Source organism: Pleurodeles waltl, chromosome 5, assembly GCF_031143425.1.
Source record: "Pleurodeles waltl isolate 20211129_DDA chromosome 5, aPleWal1.hap1.20221129, whole genome shotgun sequence".
Classification (NCBI taxonomy): Eukaryota; Metazoa; Chordata; class Amphibia; order Caudata; family Salamandridae; genus Pleurodeles; species Pleurodeles waltl.
This window is the reverse complement of record NC_090444.1, coordinates 188,164,610-188,187,138: the sequence shown is the minus strand read 5'-3', so window position 1 is coordinate 188,187,138 and position 22,529 is coordinate 188,164,610. Positions and strand designations below refer to the sequence as shown.

The following is a 22,529-nucleotide window of genomic DNA, read 5'->3' as shown; positions in this document are numbered from 1 at the left end:
TATTCCTCCCACAGGATAACACTGGAGTTATCTTGTTAGCTTCAATAAGCTGTAACTTCCAAATGGGAAAAGGTAAACAGTTCATGTGTGGTGTTTTTGGAATTCCAGTGAAAAATCCTCTTATGGTGAAGTCAGATTTTTTTTTATTACAATTTTGAAAATTCCACTTTTAGAAATTTGGCATTTTCCTGCCTTGGCCAATTTAGTGCTTGCAGCCTGCCTCTGGATCACATGACTGGGTGTTCTTGGAAGTTGGTGTTTCTGTATTCCTCCTAGACAGCCACACACAACAGAAAGCTTAGATGTGCCTGGATGGGGCATCAATGGCATGATAGGAGGGCGAACTTAGGCAAAGCTCCACTTACACCTGAATAGACTGTGTCCTGCCTTCACAAAAAAGTATTGTATAACTCCTGTGATTAGTATGGAGCCAGGGCAAGGGAGGCAGGAAACCTGAGCACTTCAAAGGGAATCCTCTAGACGGTTCTCCCACTTCAAACAAGGCACTAGGTATAAATATTGGGCCTCAGACACCAATTCTTCAGTTCACTTCTGGGCCTGTAGGAGTCTCTGCCAGGAAGAAGGTCTGCTGTGTTGCTGAAAAGACTGCAACCCTGCAGGACTGCTGCCTGAACTTGTGACTTTGTCCCAGTCTGGCACGACCAGATGTCCACAGTTGGAGCTTTGTAGTTTATGGTGCTATTTTTACTGAAATCTTTAAACTTGCACATCTCCAGTACAATTGATTGGATTTTTGTTGTTTTGGTCATGTTTCATTAAGTAAATTCTACTCTACTTTTAAAACTGGAGTGTGGTTTTAATTGTGTGTGTTTTCACTTTATTACTGTTTGAAGTGCTGCATATATACTTTACATGCTGCCTCTATGTTAAGCCTGACTGCTCTTTGCTGAGCTACCAGAGGGTAGAGCACAGGTTAATTTCAGGTTTGTTTGTAACTTCACCCTGACAAAGACTGTGGTTGCTGCTAGAGTAGATTTTCAGCCCTCTCAACCAGTAGCCCAATTTTTTATTTACAAAAGGCTTTATTTGATGAAGAATATAGTAGTGCCTGCTTGTGGAGTTTGAAAGATGATGCACAAAACAGGAAGCCAGGTGACTGTTACTGCTGTTGTGCTTTATGAGAAAGAGTAGTACAGATGGCTGTCTAGCTAAAAAAGTGCCATGAAGTCTGTAAAATGGTTCTCAGTTTGCTATATGCAGGATTGCAATAGAACAGGGCTGTACTAGGGAACCAAAACCAGCCCCGGCAAAAAAGCTAAAATTAGCCCTGCTTCCTTTTTCTCCTAGCACAGTTCTCATTCCATCTATCAACTCTCTTGCTCTCCTCCTCTTTTTTACTACCTATAGAATCACTTACTCCCGACCTTCTTCCCTTTATGTCTCTCTCTCTCTTTTGAAGCCTCTCTGTGCCTGCTGCAAGTCACTCCGGGATAGAAGGGGAAAGTGACAGATGCACCAGAAGCGGAAGCATGGACTTTCAGAACTAGCCCCCAAGCGCTCTGCCCACCGGGGAAATGACCAGTGGAATAAAAGGCATGTCCAGCCCTAAACACTGACACAGCTGTTAGAGCATCAATGACTAACACAATAATGTATTTAATTTTTCAGCTTTTTTCTTCTCACTTAAGCAATGCGATTGTCATTAACATGATGAACCCTGAACACAAAAAAATGTGCAATTAATATTGAGGTTTTGTGTTGTGTTTATTCTCTTTTCACATGATTGTTAAAAACAATGGCAGCTACAGACATTGTTTTTTTGTTCGCATCATGAATATACTTCAGAACATTTGGAGATCGATCTTCATTGAATAACACTTTTTAAAGTGAGCACTGTCGTGGGTCCATTTTAGTTAGACGTTTGGGCTCAGTGATAGCTTAGCTAAGCTTAGCTTAGGCTTGCGGCCTGTGCCCATTTAAACAGTTATTATGCTCTGTATTCAATTTTATTCACTTTATTATTGCTCTTTAGTGGCATTGTTTTAATTTCATTATCAACTGTTATTTGGGAAAGTGTCATCATCAGTGCTATGGATGACATATTTTGCATCATGTTCTTTTCTGCGGAATCACAAGGACAGAGTGTGAGGCACATGGAATAATATTCTGTATTGCCGCCCCAAGACTGCGTAAACAATCCAGCGCTTAGCTACATACCCACGTCAGACTTCTGTTCATGGACATAAACATATCAACTATAAAAACATTGTGTAGGACAAAGGGCATTAGAGGGGGATTCCAGCCAGAATGTCCATCCATTCTGCATGCCAGGTTTCGGAAGAACTCAGCCTTTGTGTCTCCATGGAACCAGATCTGGGGACTGGCGGCCTGACCTTGCACTGAGGTAACAGGGGTGGGGTGAGCTTCTCATGGACACTGTATGGACAGAATGGCTTACATTGCCATGCTGTCGCTTAGGGGCTAGGGATTAAGCTTTTGGGTAGGAACTGTATATTCATGTTATGATAATATATGTTGGAGTTGTTCCTATTTACATTTACAATTTTCACAATTGTCTCTCATTATCCTAATCACTGCAGCTCATGCATTTTATCGCAGATTGCAGTCCTTTCAATAAATGTATTGAAAAGTGTTCTGCGTCTCCTTTATTGCCTATGTGTGTGTGCGTATGAGACTTGTATGTGGAGAGAAAAGGGTAAGACTTGTTTCCACCACGATTTCCCTGAGGTATCTTCAGAGTCCATGCAAGGCAGCCACAAATCACCTTTACTGGTTGCGTTTTGGTGCGGTACTGCTAGAGAGCCTGGAGGGTTGTCCCGACAGCTGCCATCTAGTGTAGGAATGACTCACTTGCCTACAATGCCTACAACGCAGAAGTGCTGCCGCCCAAATCCAGCAGTCTTGTCAGAGAACAAGAGTCCTTATGACAGCACATTCATTAAAGATGTACCTCATAACATGAGGTTTTAGACAATGGTGCACAACATATACCATAGGAACACTTACTACATTAGTTTTTTATCACCATGTTTTATATATTATTCCAGAAATACAGTGAGGGTCAACAGCAACCACACCTGAGTTTAAAAAGGGTATTGGCAAATACTTTCATCTTGAAATAGCCTGAGGTCACTTACAGTTGAGATGGTTTAACATTAAAACATCTGATAATAGGCAATATGGGAACATAGAAGCCTAAATGGTTACAAGACTAATGGATTGAAGCATCCCCATGATACAGCATAAAACAACATAAAAAAGTTGTAGATGTTCAATAAAAACAATCAAAACAAAAGGTACTCTAGAATATGACACTCATTTGCTTGATTTGTGCTAGTTTTCATAAGCTCCATTCAAAATGTTATAGAAATGAGTGCTAATGCGCATGGTGAGTATTTTTATATGATTTCATGATTGTTTTTCCTGAAACAAAATCAGTAATATTTTCTAGCATCAAAGCTTACTGGTCACATTTGACAGGGATATAAACTCACCCCCTAGCCATCAAAGGGATCTACTGTACTTCAAGTATTGCTGTATTGGCAATTAAGACCATCTTATAGTGTTCAAATTAAACAGTGACAACTGCATAGGGCTGCTATTATGTGTCACATCAAACACTGACCAGCTTACAACTCAGATCTTTGTGAAGACATCAAGTGATCTAGTGAAACTGGACGTACCATAACGAGAAAGACTTGCAGCTTAAGTTGCAAAAGCAACAGTATGACTTTGAAAGCATACACTAGCATACAAATCGGTTTTCTGATTATCCTTCATAAAAGTACAAAATACATTTCAGAATGAGTAGTGGAAAATGTGCTATTTAATATGATTTATATTAAGAGGTGAATGTACATTAGATTGTTCAGTTCCACAAAAACATATTTTAAAAGACATCTTGGATTTTATAACAATATATTGAACAGAAAGAAAGCTAAGTTGTGTAAAAATAGCTTTAGCCAAATTCTTCCATAAAGAGGTGAATAAAATCACACACTTTCTAGACATAAAAACAGTGAAGAAAGATGTGGCACTGGGCAATGTTAAGGTGGCCCTAAAAACAATTTTCTTTAAGCTGGGATTTCACAAAAAGACTGACATTTTAGAGTAGCACTTAATGTGCTTCTTCTGTACATGGCAGTTAGCAGCAGTGATTTACGCAATCTTTAGCACCATTACATTTGCGGTCCATAGCAGTGAGCTGTTACAAAGTCCGGTTGGAGGCCTGATATTCGGTGGAAATTTAGCATTAGAAAACTCACTAAAAGGTGTATCTTATACAGTGTCACTTGGAGTGGCTGAAAGACTAGTACATTTGTAGGCCTTGTTCTAAGATGCTGAATTAAGGTTGCTGAGGTGTGGTTGTATCAGCTATATCCTAGGCCAAGTCCCTTTGGCCTTTGCAGTGCTCTGATGGGTTCTGAGATCCCTTTGCCTTCTGGACCAAGGCCCGACCCAGGAGTCCAGCCCATATTCTGGAGCATTCTGTTTCCTATGTTGGTATCTGGGATTGGCTGAGCATTTTCCCCAATCAAACCTGCAATTAAGAAACACATGACTTAAATCAGTAAAGAAATGTAAAGCATATTTAAAGAATGTCGGTTCTATTCTCTTCACAAAAACGTCCAAAAAGATATTGTACTTACCATCGGTAACAATATTTGTGATGGATACTAATTCCTAGGGCACATTTCTCACCTTAAGATGTTTTGAAGGTGCCAGAATGGCTTAAAAAACCTTGTAGCTCAATACTCAGCACCGCCAACTGGTGTACAGCAACCCTAGTCTGGCCTGCTGGCATCAGTTCCTTAAAATAGTGTAATGTGTATTTGTAAAATCCATGTTCACCTTGAAGGTTATGTTGATGTTCAAATAAGACATGTTTATTGTTACCCAACTCCTTTATATTTTCTTTTTCGACCCAGGAAGGATGAAAGGCTCTGTGGACCCATCGGGATTTGAACCATTGACCATCAGGTCAAACTCAGATCCTCTCTCTGCCTGGTTGCTGCCCATATGTCCGCGTATGCCAGTATAGTGGCACACATAGCCTATCCCTGCAAATCAGGAGCCAAATGTACAAAGAATCGATTCCAAAATAACAGTCGCAAATTGCGCACCGACTTTTTGCAAATTGATTCTGATTTATTAAACCACCTATATACTAATACGTGGGTTAGCAAAATCATCATTCAGAGTGGGTCACAATTCTATCTAGGCCATCAATATTCATAAGGTAGGTTGCAAATAGTAACTCACTCAGATTGGATGCCACTACAGTGGTGGTGGCCTGCTGGGCTCAGAGAACAACCAAATCTGTGACCACATTTAAATAAAGTACTTTTATAAATAAAAAATGCAGTTGGTTTTCCTTAAAGGAAACGGGTCAGCATTTAAGGAAAAAATACTGTTTTTTTAAATGTATTTAAATAATTAAGAGATGGCAATGATCCCCTAGACTGCTGCCTAAACCCGCACAAAGTTGTTTTATTTTTATTTTTTTTAATCCATAAAGGACTTTGAGAAGTCTGTATCCCATCAATAGTTTCCAAGCAAAATGATGGTTGATTGATACATAGCATTCTGAATCGCTTTCCAAAAGGGATGACCTAAACACACCCCTTCCAAATTGCTATTCAATATACATTTCTAAACCAATTTGGCAATTCGGTAAACACGTACCGTATTGCAAAATGGGTTTAATACTTTTTAAAAAGCCATTTAGCTGTTTCAAACTCTGTGATTTGGCTAAATGAAGACTTTGCAATTGCTAAATAGCTTTGTATATCTGGCCCTTAGTCTTTCTGCCACTGTAGAAGTCCTCTCTATATTTCCACTCTGTAATGGAAAGAAGACATGACCAATCCAGGCATATGGTGGAAGATGTTTATCCCTACAGTAGCAATATATGAAATACGAAATATTTCATGCTAAATGTAATTGGTAATCTAAAGTTTCATCATGCTTCATTATTTTTTTTGTTGCTAATTGCACATAATTCCTTTTTTCTCTACAGAAAAAAACAATGCAATAACAAACAATTTATATATATTATTGCGTTTGTGTTTAACTAGGGCGAAATGCTACTCTCAATTAGGTTATTTTCTGGTATGTATAAGTGAAACAACGGGTAGTCTGCATGAAAATTAAACATCTTTAATTTCTCCTCAGCAGCTGTTAATAGAGGTATGGTCTGTTTAAACAGCGCACTAACATTCCCTGCCATACCCTGGATTTTACAGGAACTGCCATGAATTAATTTGGTTCCATCTGTAAGCTAAAATCAGATCAGAGGTCTAAGGCTGCTGGAGGCAACACATCTGTTTAATCATTTTTTTAAAACAACAGCTTGCAAAAGCGAAGGCTTTAAATTCTCCTAATATGTAAGGAACCAGGCTTCACCGGTGTGCATCACCCCAATCACAAAAACCTTTATCAGGAACCATTTTTAGACGGTTAACGAAAACGCCACATTTTTGCACTTGCTCGCTCGTTTATGGGTTATCAACAGGGCATATTTACAAACTTCTACTTGTTCCTGGATGTTGTGGCGGAAGGCTTCGTGAAGTAGAGACAAACAGGCGCATTACGTATGCATCTGCGGTGAGGAGGCCCTCTCTAGTCTAATGGCGGGGAGGTCCTCTAGGCTACTGGCCTTCATACCTCAGGAGCAACATCACCGACTTCTGAGCGGTGGCATCGGCAGCACAGGAATGGGAATCACTTCCACACATTCTCATGGGTAAGGTGACCCACGTCTTGCACTAATAGCTTTAGGGGACTGGGGTCTGATGTGTACATAAACGATGGTGCACTTCCTCGTCCTTCCTACAGCTGTTAAGCCCCTGACTGCTGGACCCTCTTTGTAAACCTCAACGAAAACTCTTTCCCTCTCCACTGCGACCAGACACTCTTATTGCCTTATCCAACTCTTTTCCTAAATGCCCCTCTTCTGAAATGTTCACTGAAACACCCCGAGGTGTACACCTCTCTGCTGCTTTGTAGCTAGTTTTTAAGGCCCAGCATGAACAAAGACCTTTTGGTTTTACTAAAACTATATATATGATTTACTTAAATTAGCTTTTATCCAGCTCTCTACATCCATTGGTCTGACATTCACATTATTCTTTCACTCACTCCAGCAGACAGTATGTGGCAGTGGAACATCACACTTAAGTTATGAAAGTCATACACACATATATTGGCTAACTTGAGCGGCAGTGTTCTGCTCACGCATGCACACACACTTGTTCCCTTCAGTTCCAGGGTCTATATGGTAATGTCTGCCTTCTGAAACCAATACGCCCGGCAGCTCCCCGAACAACAGTTGCAGAAAAAACATCATTAAACAAAACAAGACCTACTGACTTTGTCAATGCTTGTTTGATATCTCAATGGCATACATATACTCCAATAAAAGTGGACACATCTAAAAGTGCCTCCCTCTCATTACTCCTTATCCTCAATAAAAAAAAATCAGTTGCTTTAGTATTCTTTTTCCCTATCTTGCCAAGCATGAGTTGCCCTATGTACAAATCCGCAAATTTTCCTTGCAGCGGTCATCATTCGAAACATTGCGTAAAACACAGGCGTTTCAGTCTTCATGGAGAGAGGATAGTAGACTGGTGACCAGCACACTGTTCCGGACAGCAGAGCACCGCGCCACTGTCATTTGCCTTTTATCACCTGCTGCAATGCTAAATCCCTTAAACCCTTTCCTAGAAAGATTGCCTTTTGCTTGGGCAATTTGTGTGACACAGTGCAGTATGTGGTAGGCTAACCCTTAGCGCCTCGCCTGTGTCTCACTTACATCTCTCTCAGCAGAATCTGCCTTTTATTTTCAAATCTTCCGAGGAGCACTGTGGATGGTAATTCACGTGGGTAATTGGCTCAAGAGATGAGAATCTTGTATCAGCCTCTCTTAGCCACTAATCTATCCAGCTGACTGCAAGCCTAATTGGCCGCTTGTTTAGTAATTTGGCTCCTAAAGTGGCTGTATTGATGTTGGATAAACAGTCAGTGGAAGAGGAGGCGATGCCTGCTGCTTCGTTTTAACAACCAGAGCATCTTGGTGCTTTTCGAGAAAAGTTGAAGCCAGTTGCGAGGATGATTTGTATTCTTACTGTACACTGTGCTTCCAGCACAGACAGAGCAATGCAGTCCTATCCGCAAGATGCAAAATGATTAGGCACAACGCTACCCTCTCCGAGCCCAATTCACAAAGCCATCTGCACGTGCAAATCCAGCTAATGTGGGAAAAAAAACATATATATATATATATATATTTTTTTTTTTTTTTTTTTTCTTTTTTTCTTTTTTTTTTTACAAGTGTACAACCACTTTTGGTCCTTAGAGGCCCTCAGCTAGTCTTGAGACCAAGGCCACCAGAAGATTTTGCGGGCCAAATTCTAGTTGTGGGCTCCTGTTTGTAGTACCACACTACTGCCATCCCAATGTAGAGCCTCTCCTTCAATTTCATCACCACTGCAGGTATTGAGGCTTTATTGAAAATAAAGATCTACCATTGAAGCTTCCCTACTTTCATCTGTCAGAAGCCTGGTCTGTGCCTTTAAAACATCTTTGGCTATCTGCTGGCTTCAACCATAATCGGGCCTGTTCCTCTAAAGTACTACTATAGCTACAGCAGAGGGCCTGGAAGGTCAGTGTGCTCCTCAAGCTTAAAGTCTCTCTATTGTTAAACATGCCCTCGTCCCTTTCTACATCTCGCATAATCCAAGAGCATGCTTTCACATACGGCCCTACACATAGCTGTACCCTAATCAGCTCTGATCAGTTCTCTGAGGCCCTTTTTGTGCCCTCAAATTCAGGCTTCAATTCCATCCTACCAGCCTCAATAGGCCCACAGCTTGTCCTCAGTCAACTCCAGCTGGTCTTTGCACTCTCCCAGATGGGCCTTAGAGACATTTAGTCTGCCCTTAGACACCAAAGCAGGCCCTTGAAAGACCCTTATTGATCCTTCTGAGACCCTCACCCATCCTCCAAGCTCACCCTGGCACACAACCAGGTGGTCTTTAGAAAGAATCATCCAGTCTGGTGGCACCCTAAATTGGTCCTAAAACAACCATTCAGATGGCCCACAAATACCCCAGAGATCCAGTCCTCTACTGGCCAAAACATGTCCTGGTCTGCAATGATCGGGGGGGGGGGCGGCTACCCCCTGCCCAATCCCTAACAACTCCATTAGTTTAGGACAGTGGCTACAAAAAAAGTGTGCTCTTGCGGAGCTCCTTGGCGCTGTGGTCTAATCTGGGTGTGCCTCGCCCCTCCACTGTTTTCATGCCTACCTTGGCTAACAGTTTAAGTTGATCCAGGGCATCCTTGATCATTTCCCTTCTTCATCTCTTCCGTGGGCTACCTCTTGGCAGCCTCAGTGAAAACCGCAAATGTCATATGTGTGCCGTGTACTCTGTACCACATTATTCTACTGTAGCTACGCGCACAAAATAGTTTACGTTGGATTTTGTAGTAAAATATTGCAAAACATTGTACTTTGTGAGCCCAATGATTTAATTCAAAAGTGCAAATTTTTTTTTGATTTGCAGCATAATTGTGCATAGTAATGCTATCATCACAGAAGGTTTGCACTCGTCCAAAATATATGAGCTTATCCATTTGAACATTATCGTTCCCTGTGAGACCTAGATAAGAGCGATCAGTATTTGCTCCACGCTAACATTTTTCAAGAGGCCAAGCCAGTTAGCAAACTGATTAACCACTATTTGTGCTGCGATTGCATAACAAAACTGAAGAAAATCAATGTTTTCCACTTTTCAGACGGAAAGACTGGACTAGTTTTGGGGTATAAATGATATACTTCGTTTTTATTCTTCCAAACAATTGATAAGAATGTACATTTTTCAACATCATCATGCAATGATTAAAATGTATTTATTAAACACTTCAAATAATTCATAAGCAGTACATATAGCATGTTCAACAGTGCCTTGGCATTCAGTTTAACCCATTTTGTAGAACTGATGTAGCCCTGTCATCTACTACCTGAAGCCTCACTGCGTACTCCAAGGCCATGGCTTTCCTCACTGCATTCACCATGCAGCAGTTGATACTCCATTTTGTATTCCATGGACACGGTTAGCATCCCTGCATTCACTGTAGAGCACCTGATACCTCACTCAGTACTTAAAAAGTCAAGTCCAGCACTACAACATTCACTTCACTGCACCAACCCCTCACTGTGCTCTCCACTACCATGACAACATTTCTACACCAATGAAATGACCAGCACTCCTGTGTATTTTGCAGAGCACCGAATACCACAGCGTTTAGCCCAGGTCAATGGCCACCATCATGTCATTCACTTCAGTGCACCTATCAGCATACTATGGTGCCAGGGCCAACACAACTGCTTTTAGCACACATGACCGGACCCATGTCACATCCTGCCATGTTACGATATATGTGTTTTTACAGCGCTCTAATCATGCATGAGAGTATCCAGGTGTGTGAGGCCAGCAATGAGGGCTTACTTAAAACCCCAGGTCATCAGCTTCTTGCGAAAGTCAATGTGAGAAACGGGGTCTCTAGTGGGCAGGGGTTTGCACTATGTCCAAGTAGGGACTCTCACTCTAGTCAGGGAAAGGGAGCCACACAGCTAAAATAACCTCTGCTCCCTTGGTAGCTTGGCACAAGCAGTCAGGCATATCTCAGAGACTATGTGCAAAGTATTCGTACACACACAGTAATACAATGAAAACACCACAAAGAAAAAATATAGCCAATATTTATCTGAGCAAAACAATACCAACACGGCAAAAATACAACATACACAAGCAAAGATACACATTTTTAAAGGTTAATTCTCAATAAAGCACTTGGAAACACAATAGTTCCAACTGGGACTATCACAATGCCGTTGATGGAGTTACTCCCAACAGTTCAGAGCCACACGCAAGGGAGTGCGGGCCGGTCATGGAGTCTCCATGGCACAATACCCAGGCACAGTACCTTTGGAAACGATGAAACAAAGACGCTGCACGGAGTCAGGGAGGTGAGGTGTCACTGGAGCCGGTGTGGCGTTGGTTCCTTACTGTTACCGGGGAGGTGAGGTGTTGGTTCCTTACTGTGAGGCAGAGATAAGTGAGGCGTTGGTTCCTTACGGGTTGCAGGAGAGGATTATGCGGCGTCGGCGACAAGGTGTTGGTTCCTTATGATCTGCCAGGGTCGATGAATCCAGTAGGTCAAGACATGAGGAGTTGACTTTGCGGTGTCAGGATGACACCACGGGGCCACAGGTGCTGCATCAGAGTTCGGTGTCCCGGACGTCGCGGACACGATACTCAGGACTACCAATATGGTGGAACTTTGGAGGCACTGTAGCAGCATCAGGCTTGAGGCCTCGTCCCGGTTGTTGCACTCAGCAGGGACCACGGCTCCTGGTGCAGACAGCAGCACTGAGTCAAACATCGGTGCCGGTTCCGAAGATGCTCTGGAGTCAATGCACTCTGTTTCTTCTTGGTTACCCCAGAACTCACTACCAAGGGCCCAGGAACTGGATTTGGCACCACTTGGGGGGTCTGGACTCTCAGCAAGAGAGACGAGGTGCCGGCAGATGAAGTCTTTGATGTCCCTGATACTTCTAACAGGAGGCAAGCTCAGTTCAGAGCCCTTGGAGAACCTTGGAAAGCAGGATGTAGAAACAAAGTCCAGTACTTTCAATCCCAGGACAGATGCAGCAAGCAGCAGGCCAGTACAGCAAAGCAACAGGCAGCGTGTCAGTCCCTCCTATGGCATTTAGCTCTTCTTCCTGGCAGAATGTCCTGAGTCCAGAAGGGTTCTGAAGTTACGATCTCAGAGGTCCAATACTTATACTAAATTCTTCCTTTGAAGTAGGTAAACTTCAAAGGAAAGTCATTGTAGTGCACAAGACCCTGCCTTTCTTGCCGTGGCCCCAAACACACTACAGAGACTCCTTTTTGCAAGGACTGATACAGCCCTATTTAGGTGAAAGTGTCAGCTCCTCCCACCACTGTAGCCCAGGAAGACCCATCAGGATATGCAGGACACACCTCAGCTCCTTTTCTGTGACTGTCTAGAGGGAATTCACAAGGGAATATCACAAAATAAAGTGACGGATGGAGTGTTGAGTTTTCAAACAATCACCCCCAGTCACAGATCTGGGTTTAATCCATTGTTATTTTGCTTGCCACGTCACCCCAGTTTGGACCAGCTATATGCAAATCAGTCTTGACCCTGCTCCCAATGGGATCAGTGCAGCTTGAACTGCCAAGCCAGGTCCTCCCTGGACAGAATTCAAGCATCCTGGGACCGGTTTCAGGGTATCACCCTTCATCAGCCAGGTTAGCTTGAATCCAGTGGTGCAGCAAGCAAGGGACCCACATCAGGGCATACCCTAGCCACTTAGGGTGCACAAGGCAATATCACAAAATAAAACGATGAACTGAGTGTTGAAACCTTTCAAACAAACACCCACAAGTCACAGATCTGGGTTTAATCCATCGTTATTTTGCTTGCCACATCACCCCAGTTTGGACCAGCTTTATGCAAATCAGCCTTGACCCTGCTTCCAATGGGAGCAGTCCAGCCCGAACTGCCACGCCAGGTCCTCCCTGGGCAAGGATTTTCTTCTGCATCCCTAGTGTATTGAAGCAGACCAAGAACATTGCATTGACTTGAACGCTCATATCAAGTTTGTCTTCTACGATGATTGCTAGGTTCCTTACATGAGAGCAAGGCATGGGGCTGGGTCTAAAGTCTGTAGACCATAACATTACCACCTCAATCTTGTCTGAGTTCAATTTGAGGCAAATGGATTTTATCCATTTGGCTACTTCTGTCATGCATGCGGTGAACTTATTCCTGGTGTTGGATGTTTGGTCTAAGAGATACAGTAACAGTTGTGTGTCATCGGCGTAAGTGAGGATGCTTGTGTTGTGAGCTTTTATGGGTCATGTAGATGGTGAACAGCGTTGTGCTGAGAGAGCAGTCCTGAGCGATTCTGCAAATAAGATCTCTTGCTTCAGAGGATAAGAGGACATGTTGATGGTTTGGGCTCTTCTTGTGAGGAAGGAGCAGACCCATGTGAGGGTGAGTCCCTGGATGACTGTTTCAAGGACTTGTTGGATTAGGATGGGGTTGGAAACGGTGTTGAAGGCTGCTTATAGATCTAGAAGGGTGAGGGCTGTGTTTCCCCCTCCGCTGAGGATCATCCGGCTGTCATTCGTTGCTGCTATAACTGTGGTTACCATGTTGTTGTTGGGTTTGACTCCTTATTGTGTGGTGTCAAGAAAATGGTGCTTGGCAAGTTGGTTGGAGAGGTGCTTGTCGATGGCTTTTTTGCGAACTTTGTCTGGGTAGGGCTGGAGTATACTTTGGGCCATGGCCAGCATAGATCTATATGCATACGGCCACTGTATTTATCACACATCTCCTGGCACCTCATATTCTGTGTCTGGATCATGGTCAGTAGAGATACATTTACGAGACTGCAAGTATTTCCATAATACAGTATTAATGTATTTAATACAAAGCACCTTGCACTCCACTTAGTACTTTAGGGGTATGGCCAGTAAAGGTGCATTTACTACACCTGTTAGCACCTACATTTTAAACATGTTGGCTTTGACAGGTGCATTCATAACTAAAGCATTCTATCCAAAACTGGGAAACATAAACATAGTTGCTGTGTAGAGCTACAGCAGAACTGCAAAATCAATTATAGTGAGAAACATATTGCATCTCTAGCAGAATCTGTTTAAATTTTGCAAGAAAGATACATATTCTCTGCAGACAAAACGAGTCAGTATTTAAGATGACAAAGAACAGTTACTTGTGAGCTGCAAAACAATCCTTTTAAACAGTGGTTCAGGTATATATGGGAGGAAATTACCATTTATTTTATGAAGGGAATCACAGTTAAAATTCGCACTCCTTTATGCCACAGTCAGAGGTAGGACTAATTGACACTCTTTCATGGAATTTGAAGGAGGCAAATTCCACCAGTGCTGATGAAGGCTAGAAAACTAATAAAATACTACACTTTGGAGAAATGCATATGTATCCAGTGATGTGCAATGCCGGACACGAGGTCACTTTTGCATTTACAAACAGAAATTATTTCTCAATGTGGCTGGCTAACAGTGGTGGACTGGGATCTAAAAGAAACCCTGAAATACTGTGGTCATATCAGTCCCCTGTTATATATAGCGAGTATAAGGAGTGAGGTCAACTGTAGCCAAAGACGATTTTAGGGGGGCAAAGAGCAGAAGAGGCAAATATGTGTCCCCGAGAAAATGTTGTGTGTCACCTCAACACTGTATCACAGGCTGGATAGTTGATGAGCCTGGTCGTCCACTGCTAAAAGCAGAACCCTGTTCCTCAGCCTACTGGGGGTTTTCCCTGTGTCCGCATGGCATGTCCAGCACTGTTGGTAGATATTTAGAGATTATTCCATTTTAATGCTCAGCTATCAATCGTGTTGACTTGCAGGAGTGAGTGTGCCAACATGCAGAATGCCCTAGGAGAAAAATATGATGATTAAGATCAGGGGATCTTAATCGCTCCATGTGTTTACATTGAAGCGGAGTACATTTTAGGTAAGTGAAAGCTAAAATATCATAATTTCTGTCTTATAAATTCAAGAATATCCAGTCTGAATTGAGTGCTGCCGTATATGCAGACTCTCTGTCAGAATTAGTTTAGGTAATTATTTGTATATGTGGCAAACTGCAGCTGAAAAGTATACTTATGACACAGTTCTTTACATGCTACCACATTCTGTAATGAAAGCGATCTCAAGTGATCATTCAGAAAAAGGAGGATAGCTTCAGTCAACAACATTTTCAAATCTGGCGACCACAAATGGATAATCACTGAAAACAAACAGAGTCACATCTACCGGAAAGTTACCCGACTAGCTGAATAACTAACTGGTCTAGTGATTAACCGGATTTCATTTTACCTGTCTCTAAAAGGGATTTCTACTGGAGTTTTTAAATCAGATTTTTATGATCAAGTTAGTAGAGTATCCTAGAACACTGAGCGTTTCTTGACCTACATTTTCATCATATAATGATCATTTCACTTTAAGGTAAATTCTAAACTAGAGATTGTTTTCAATTATATAGTGAATTGCATTGAAAGTTATTTATTAGTATCTGAGATCAGCTTCTTAATTGTATTTTTGAACTTGTGTTATATTTTGTATCATCTTTCCAATGAAAAAATAAAATAAAATACACTGAGCTGAATAAAATAATTTGCTGATAAATACTGACATATACTTAGGAGCTTTGCTGATTGCAGTTTCATCAAAGAAGTTCCACATACTACTATATAAATGGAGCAAGCCGCCCACCCTATTTATCTCACCTAAAAACAATCTTTTGATGCCACTGTAGTTCTGGGATGCTGCCAGTATGACCTCCCTCAACCCCATACGAAACACAAGTTCAGACCTAATGCCATGAAAGGACTGCCAAGTGCCTCTGTTTAGGCGGGAGGCTTCTTTAATAAATCAGGAAAGTGCATTCTGCCTCTGCATTATATAGTTTGGCACTCTCAGCTTTCTAGTTTTGTATCACAATGTGGCACTCAAATGAAACAAATCTGTGAGCTGTACAAGTCAATAAGTATGTTGCAGGAAAGGTAGTCTACCGTGCTCAATAAAGCAGTGATCAGACAAACTCTAAGTACATTATTTTCCTGTCTCCGGGCAGTGTTTTCTCATAAAATGACCGCCATAGAAGAAAGCGTGTCACCATCTTTCTTCATCTTATTCTGTGCCTGCCATTAGCCGTTCTCACAGGAGAGCTGTGGTGGGGTTACTCTCTCCCTCATACCTCAGCAGGCCATTGATGCCAGAGAGGCAGGAAATGAGGAAAAAATTCAATATTCAGCTGAAACTCTGGAAACATCAAGGCCGAGAGGGTGGGGGTGAGTGAATACAGAACAAATTACTATAATTGTAAATGTATTATTAATATTAGATAAAAGCTCTTCTAAACAACATGGTTAATGGAATTACGTGAAAATAAAGAAACCAAAGCGAGGAAATACAACGAGGGAAAAAGGGACAGAAATGATGCCACTTTTTTAGGTACTGACTAACAAAGCAGAGAAAACATACTTTCTTGTCATTACTGGTATTATGAGAAATTCATACGGTAAGAGTTACCAGAAGGCTAAGAATCACATTTAGGGCAAAAGGGAGAGTTCGGTGAGGACTAGGGGATTTGTCATCAGGTCGAGCCTACCAGACAGTGCAATCCATCTCGTTGTGAAATACATATTGTGGTCTTACTAACAACATACAGGAATTTACAGCTGGTTGGCTAGCTGGCCATTGAATGGCTTTCCTTATTACAGCCTGCCCATCTTCTATTTGTACCAGGGGCGATTCCACCATTAGGGCAGAAGAGCACCCCCTCCCCCTCCTAGCAGCAGAAGCTGCAACCCTTTCAACATGAAGGGATAATAAACTAGGTTTATTATCCCTTTGTGTTGATAGGGGCGGGGCACTGGGGATGACAGACACAGAGGGGAGTGCACAGAGCACTCCCCTCAGAGCGCATGTGTGTTTCGGGCCGGCCAAACACACATGCGTAGTAGGCTCTCTCCTGCACAGACTCCCAGTCTGCCTTGGAGCGCCCTGGCTGGGTGCTCCCAGCCAATTCTGATGCTGCTCAGAGCAGCGTCAGGTTTGGCTGCAGGGCAGGCTGGGAGCCTGTGCCTGCAGCTGGAGCGATGAGGGACAGAGGAGCGGCAGCAAAAAAGGAGGTATGTTTGTTTTCTTTCTTTAAAAAGAAAAATTAACTATCACCCCACCCCCTCTTCCCCGCACGCAGCCCCGCCCCTTTAAATAGGAGTGAGCTGTGACTGATTTCCCATGGAGCATAACCTCTCTACATCTCTGGCTTCAATGCTTCTTCTTCTCGCTTTCAGGGAACTATGTTCTTTTCTTTTTGTTTAAGCACTCCATGAGATTGTATGTGTTTTTCATTGGTTTTCCTCATTTGCTTTTCACTCCACCTCCGCATAGCTTTTTCTCGCCCATGTGCTTCGCCCTTCACCTGCATTCCTGCCCATTTTCTTCTGCCCCAAGCTCCACGTTGCTCTTTCCTCTGTGTTTTCCAACCGCTGCCATGTTGCTTTCCCTTGCCTGCCTGTTGCTTTACCACCACCTGCTATGTTCTTTCACCCCCACTCCAACCTGCTCCTCTGTTTAATTTTTAAAGAGTGCTTTAGTGTTATTTTTCTGTTTGATTCATCAATCCATCTTGGATGGGTAAGTAAAAAGAAGTGTCCATTTCTAGGTGTGAGCATGTGTGTTGAGCGCATGTGCGCAATTACAAAATTACAAAATGGTTTAGTCATCGCAAGTAGCCTCTATGCTGTACAGTATGGCTAGGAACATAGGCAAGACCTATTGCATTTGCCAGTGCTTGTTTTTCAATTAATTTTGTTTACTTTATCACTATGAGCAAGGCAATACTAATTCGTTTTTGTTATTATTTGTTTGTCATAATGGATGTCACATTATTTCATTTACTTATTCTTAATTTTATGTCAAGAACGGAGGCTCATATTATGCTTCTCTAACTTGCTTTAATTTCAATAGCAGCAGTCAAGAAAACTACAACTCCCAAAAGGCTTAGAACAAAGAAGCCAATGGGAGAGAAAAGCGTAAGTAAAACTGCACCAATCAGAACAATGGAAGCTACGTATCCACTAAGCTTGACTGCGACCAGCCCTCTTTCTTGCTTCTCACAGTCAAGATAAGTCACGCACATTTCTTCCCTACGTTTATTCTTATAATGTATTTATTTATGTTTGTTAACTAATGTGGTTTAGGTATGCGCGTTGTTTTATGACAACTACCGATATTCATACTTCATTCTATTTAAACGGCTTGGGTGTCTCGACCCGTTTTATTTTCAAAGCGCTCGCGCGCGTCCGAGGCAGCTTTGCTGCCTTGAACGTTCTAACGGTCGCGTTCAGTGAGAAACGCGTCAGTTTTTCTCACCGGCTTTCCCCGCGGCTCTCCTTTACTTCACCCTACCTCGGACTGCCTCTGTGGACTTACCGAGTGTGCCGGGCCATCGAGCTTAGTTCCAGACCTCGTTTACGAGGTCAACAGCTCTCCGGTCTCCTTTCCCCTTTGTTTTCGGAGCTCGGCCACGCCTCCTAGGGCGTGTTTATAGATTTTCTCAGCCTGCCTACAGTTTTAACTGTTTCCTCTCAGGATTTTTTTTTTTTCCTTTCCTGTTCTATTTTATCCTTACCCATTCGCCCTTGTTTATTATTGGCTACTATGGAAGGCCAAGATCCTTTTTCTGAAATTTCAGGCAATAAAGAATTTGGAGCCTTTATTAATGAGGCTGTGACAAAGGCTGTGTCAGCCACTATGTTTAAGATGTCAAAGAACATTGAGAGTTCTGTACAGAACATGGTTTTCAAATCCTTTATGGCCCATTCTGCGGGGGATAGCAGAAAGAGAAAAAACAAGGATTTGTCACGACAAAAAGATGGCGCTTTGCTGACTGGTGAAGTTTCTTCACCCATGACTGAGGATGAAATGCCTTCCGGGCCTCCTTCTCAGGAGGGGAATTCTAATAAGGTTTCTGGCAAACTTAAGTCCAAAACTAAAAATATTCTGTCAGTGCCAAAACAGGTTGTAATAACACATATTTCTGATACCGACGATGAAGTCGGCGATATGGATGATTTGGACGATGATTCTGATGTGTGGGGCTCGCTCTCACAGGCCTCCCCCCCTAAAAAGCCTAAATTGGAAATTTCTACTCCCTTTTCCGCAAAAATTGTGCTAGACTCAGAAGGTAACCCCATGTTTGATCCTTCCTATCTCAATATATAGGTTCCAAGTTAAGGCTTCCCCTGGATAAGCAAACAAGAGCTAAGCTAAGGTCAGAATGCCCCAGACCTTCCCTCTCTTCTAGCATTACCACAACTCCTGTGATTGATGAATCACTTTTGACATTTTTCTCTAAATTTGGTAAAGACCCCTGCAAGGGGGTAGACAAGGCCTGGTCAAATTGCCAGGATAAGTTACTTGATTTAGTGGGTCCGCTGGCTCGCATTTTGGATTTGGCAGAAGCAGCCAAAACAGACAATACTGACATCGACCCTTCCGAGCTTTCCCTCTGGACCCAAAGGGTATTTTGCTTGTTAGGTAACGCCAACGCGGTCATCACTCATGAGAGAAGGAAGGGGCTACTACTCAAACTGGATCCCAAATTATCCAATCCGGCTTCCATGGATCCTGGAGTGAAAGCCGAGGGTCGTCTCTTCGGGGACTCATTTATTAAAGATCTAGGAAAGTTCGTAGCAACTTTTTCCTCAATTGACAAGGCACAGCAGAACATTAAAAAAGTGTTTAACCAACGGCTTTTCGCCAGGGCCGGTACAGGCAGGAGCAGCTCTACCGGCCGTTTCACTCACCCTCAAGGATTCAGAGGCTCCTCTTACACATACTCAAATTACGGATATCAAGCCTACAAACCCCAGTTTTACCCTCAAAGAGGCAGAGGCTACAGGGGCCGTGGACAACGCGGTTTCAAAGCCAACAAAACTCAAGGTAAGCCTTACCTCTGGCCTTCCTCCAGTAGGGGGAAGGCTAAGTTATTTCATTCAAAAACGGCGCTCTTTAACTACCGATCCATGGGTTCTGAATACCGTTCAGGGATACCAAATAGAGTTCTATTCACAACCTCGCCAACTTTATCTTCCTCCACCACTGGTCTTTTCAAAAGAAATGTCTCGTCTCATCTCAGAAGAAGTGAATTCTCTCCTTTCCAAAAACGCCATCCAAATTTCAACGCCAGATACTTCCGGGTCCCTTAGTTCGCTATTCTTGGTTCAGAAGAAGAACAAGAAGTTCAGACCAGTCATAAATTTAAAGTTTTTCAACCAGTTTGTCATATACCGACATTTCAAAATGGAGACAATTCTCCATTTACGGGATATTCTCCTCCCTCTAGACTTCATGGTACGTCTAGACCTTCAGGATGCGTACCTTTCAGTTCCCATTCACCGGGATCACCGCAAGTACCTTCAGTTTCATTGGCACGGTCAAACTTACCAGTTTTCTTCCCTTCCGTTCGGTCTCTCGTCAGCACCCTGGTGCTTCACAAAGCTGATGAAGCCAATAGCGGCGCATCTCAGATCTTTGGGCATCAGACTGCTGATTTATCTCGACGATATCCTTATCTTACATCAGAATCGCGAGACCCTTCTTTCCCATCTACAATTAACTTGTTCTCTACTTTCCCAACTGGGGTTCCTAGTCAACGAAGAAAAATCAAGCATGGTCCCTTCTCAAAGGATTCAGTTCCTGGTATTCGAAATAGACTCCTCTTCTTCCTCTCTTCACCTTCCCCTACAAAAAGTAAATTCCATCAAATCAGAAATCTTAAGAACACTCTGAAAAACCCAAATCTCTCTGAGATCTCTAGCCAGGATTGTGGGCCTCTTGTCCTCTTCGATTCAGGCCATATCTCCCGGCCCTTTGCACTATCGAGCTCTTCAAAGATTAAAAATCCGTCACCTCAGAAAAGGTCTAGCCTATTGGGACCTGATCTTTCTAGATCAAGAATCCCGAGTAGAGCTTCAATGGTGGATAGACCATTTAGACGCCTGGAATGGCAGAACCATCTTTCCATCAGCCCCAGATCTTGTGTTAGAGTCCGATGCAAGCCTGACGGGTTGGGGCGCCCGTTGTGGACCAACCTCGACTGGCGGTACATGGTCACTAACGGAGTCCAGATTGCACATCAACTATTTAGAGATGCTTGCAGGTTCCTTTGCAATAAAGAGTCTGGCAAAAGGCAGGGTTCAGTGTACCATCCTCCTCCGCATGGACAATGTTTCGGCTGTCCGATACATAAACCATCTAGGAGGAACCAGATCAAAGCCGTTAGCAGACCTGGCAAAAAGCCTTTGGGAATATTGTTTGGACAACGAAATATCTCTCACGGCAGAATATCTCCCCAGCTCCCTCAACCAAACGGCGGACTGGCATTCTCGTTTCCTCAGAGATTACAGCGATTGGAAACTTCACCCCTCAGTCTTCCAATCTATCCTCCACAAATGGGGCCCCTTCAGTATAGACCTCTTTGCCTCTCGCCTCAACGCTCAACTTCCCCGCTTTTTCAGTTGGCGTCCGGATCCTTCGGCATTGGCCTCCGAGGCTTTTCTTCAGGATTGGTCACAGACGATCAATTACGCTTTCCCTCCTTTTATTATGATCTCCAGAGTTCTGGCCCAGGTCAGACGTCAGAAGGCAACTCTGGTCTTGGTGGTACCATTTTGGCAATCTCAAATTTGGTTTCCTCCTCTCTTGGAATTGGCAATCGATTTCCCCTTCCTGCTCCCCTCTTTTCCCTCCCTTCTCCTAGACCCATTAGGGAATCCTCATCCCTTGGTTCTCAACAAGACACTCATCCTTTTAGGCTGGAAGATATCAGGCCTTCCCCATCTACCATCCCAATTTCGGATGAAGCTACTGACTTGATCAATAAAGCCTGGGCTCCCGGCACCAGAAAAGCATATTCTTCCGCCTGGTCTCTTTGGTCTAGCTGGTGCATGGCAAGGGACCTCGATCCCGTTTCAGCAGATATAAATTATGTAATTAACTTTCTGGCTGCGCAAGCTAGCGAAGGTAAGTCTTATAGGACAATTAATTTATATAGGTCTGCTATTTCCATGTATCACACCTATGTCAACGGAAAACCGGTGGGTGAACACCCTCTAATTTGCCGGCTGTTAAACGGAGTAACATTTTCAATTCCTCCTCTACCTAAATATTCAAAGTTATGGGATGTCAATGTTGTTTTGAATTTGTTTCTCTCTTGGCAGGATAATTCCAACTTGTCTTTAAAAATGCTTTCAGCAAAACTTACTATGTTGCTTTGTTTAGTTTCCATTAAGCGTTTATCAGATGTTAGAGCACTTGACATTACTTCTTGACAGTTTGCCCCCACAGGGGTACTATTTTCCATTACGAAACGTACCAAAACTAACTTACGCACAGTTTTTTACCCATATTTTCCTGATCAACCCAAGCGATGTGTAGGACAATGTCTCAAGTGTTACGAAGAACGTACAGCTAATCTCAGAAAGTCCTCTGTTTCCCAATTGTTAATTTCTTACCAAAACACACAATCCCGTGTCTGCTGCGACTCTAGCCAGATGGGTTTGTTGGGTGATGTCCCTGGCGGGTATTGATACCTCCATATTTGGAGCTCACTCAGCTAGAGGGGCCATAGCTTCCAAGGCCTTTTGGGTTGGATCCAGGCTAGAGGACATTCTGAGATCTGCTGACTGGTCCAATGATAATGTTTTCAGGACATTTTATTGTAAACCAGTTCATACTGCTACATCAATAGTGATTAATATGCTTTAAAATAGCATAATATGAGCCTCCGTTCTTGACATAAAATGTAGATTTTCCTAGTAGATTATGACGGAAAGTCTTCATTTTATTAAAGACACGGAGGCGAGTATTATCCCGCCTCAACAACGAGATA

General features: G+C 42.9%; 1 protein-coding gene across 1 annotated transcript in view; it reads right to left on the bottom strand.

Moving 5' to 3' along the window:
• Window positions 1-3,790: 3,790 nt before the first annotated feature.
• The window catches only part of GPATCH2 (G-patch domain containing 2), a 479,275-nt gene continuing 460,536 nt past the window's right edge, over window positions 3,791-22,529 (bottom strand). Inside the window, exon 10 of the mRNA XM_069233883.1 lies at window positions 3,791-4,522. Coding sequence (XP_069089984.1) covers window positions 4,353-4,522 — 170 coding nt within the window. The 3' untranslated portion in view covers window positions 3,791-4,352. The remainder of the gene's footprint in view (window positions 4,523-22,529) is intronic.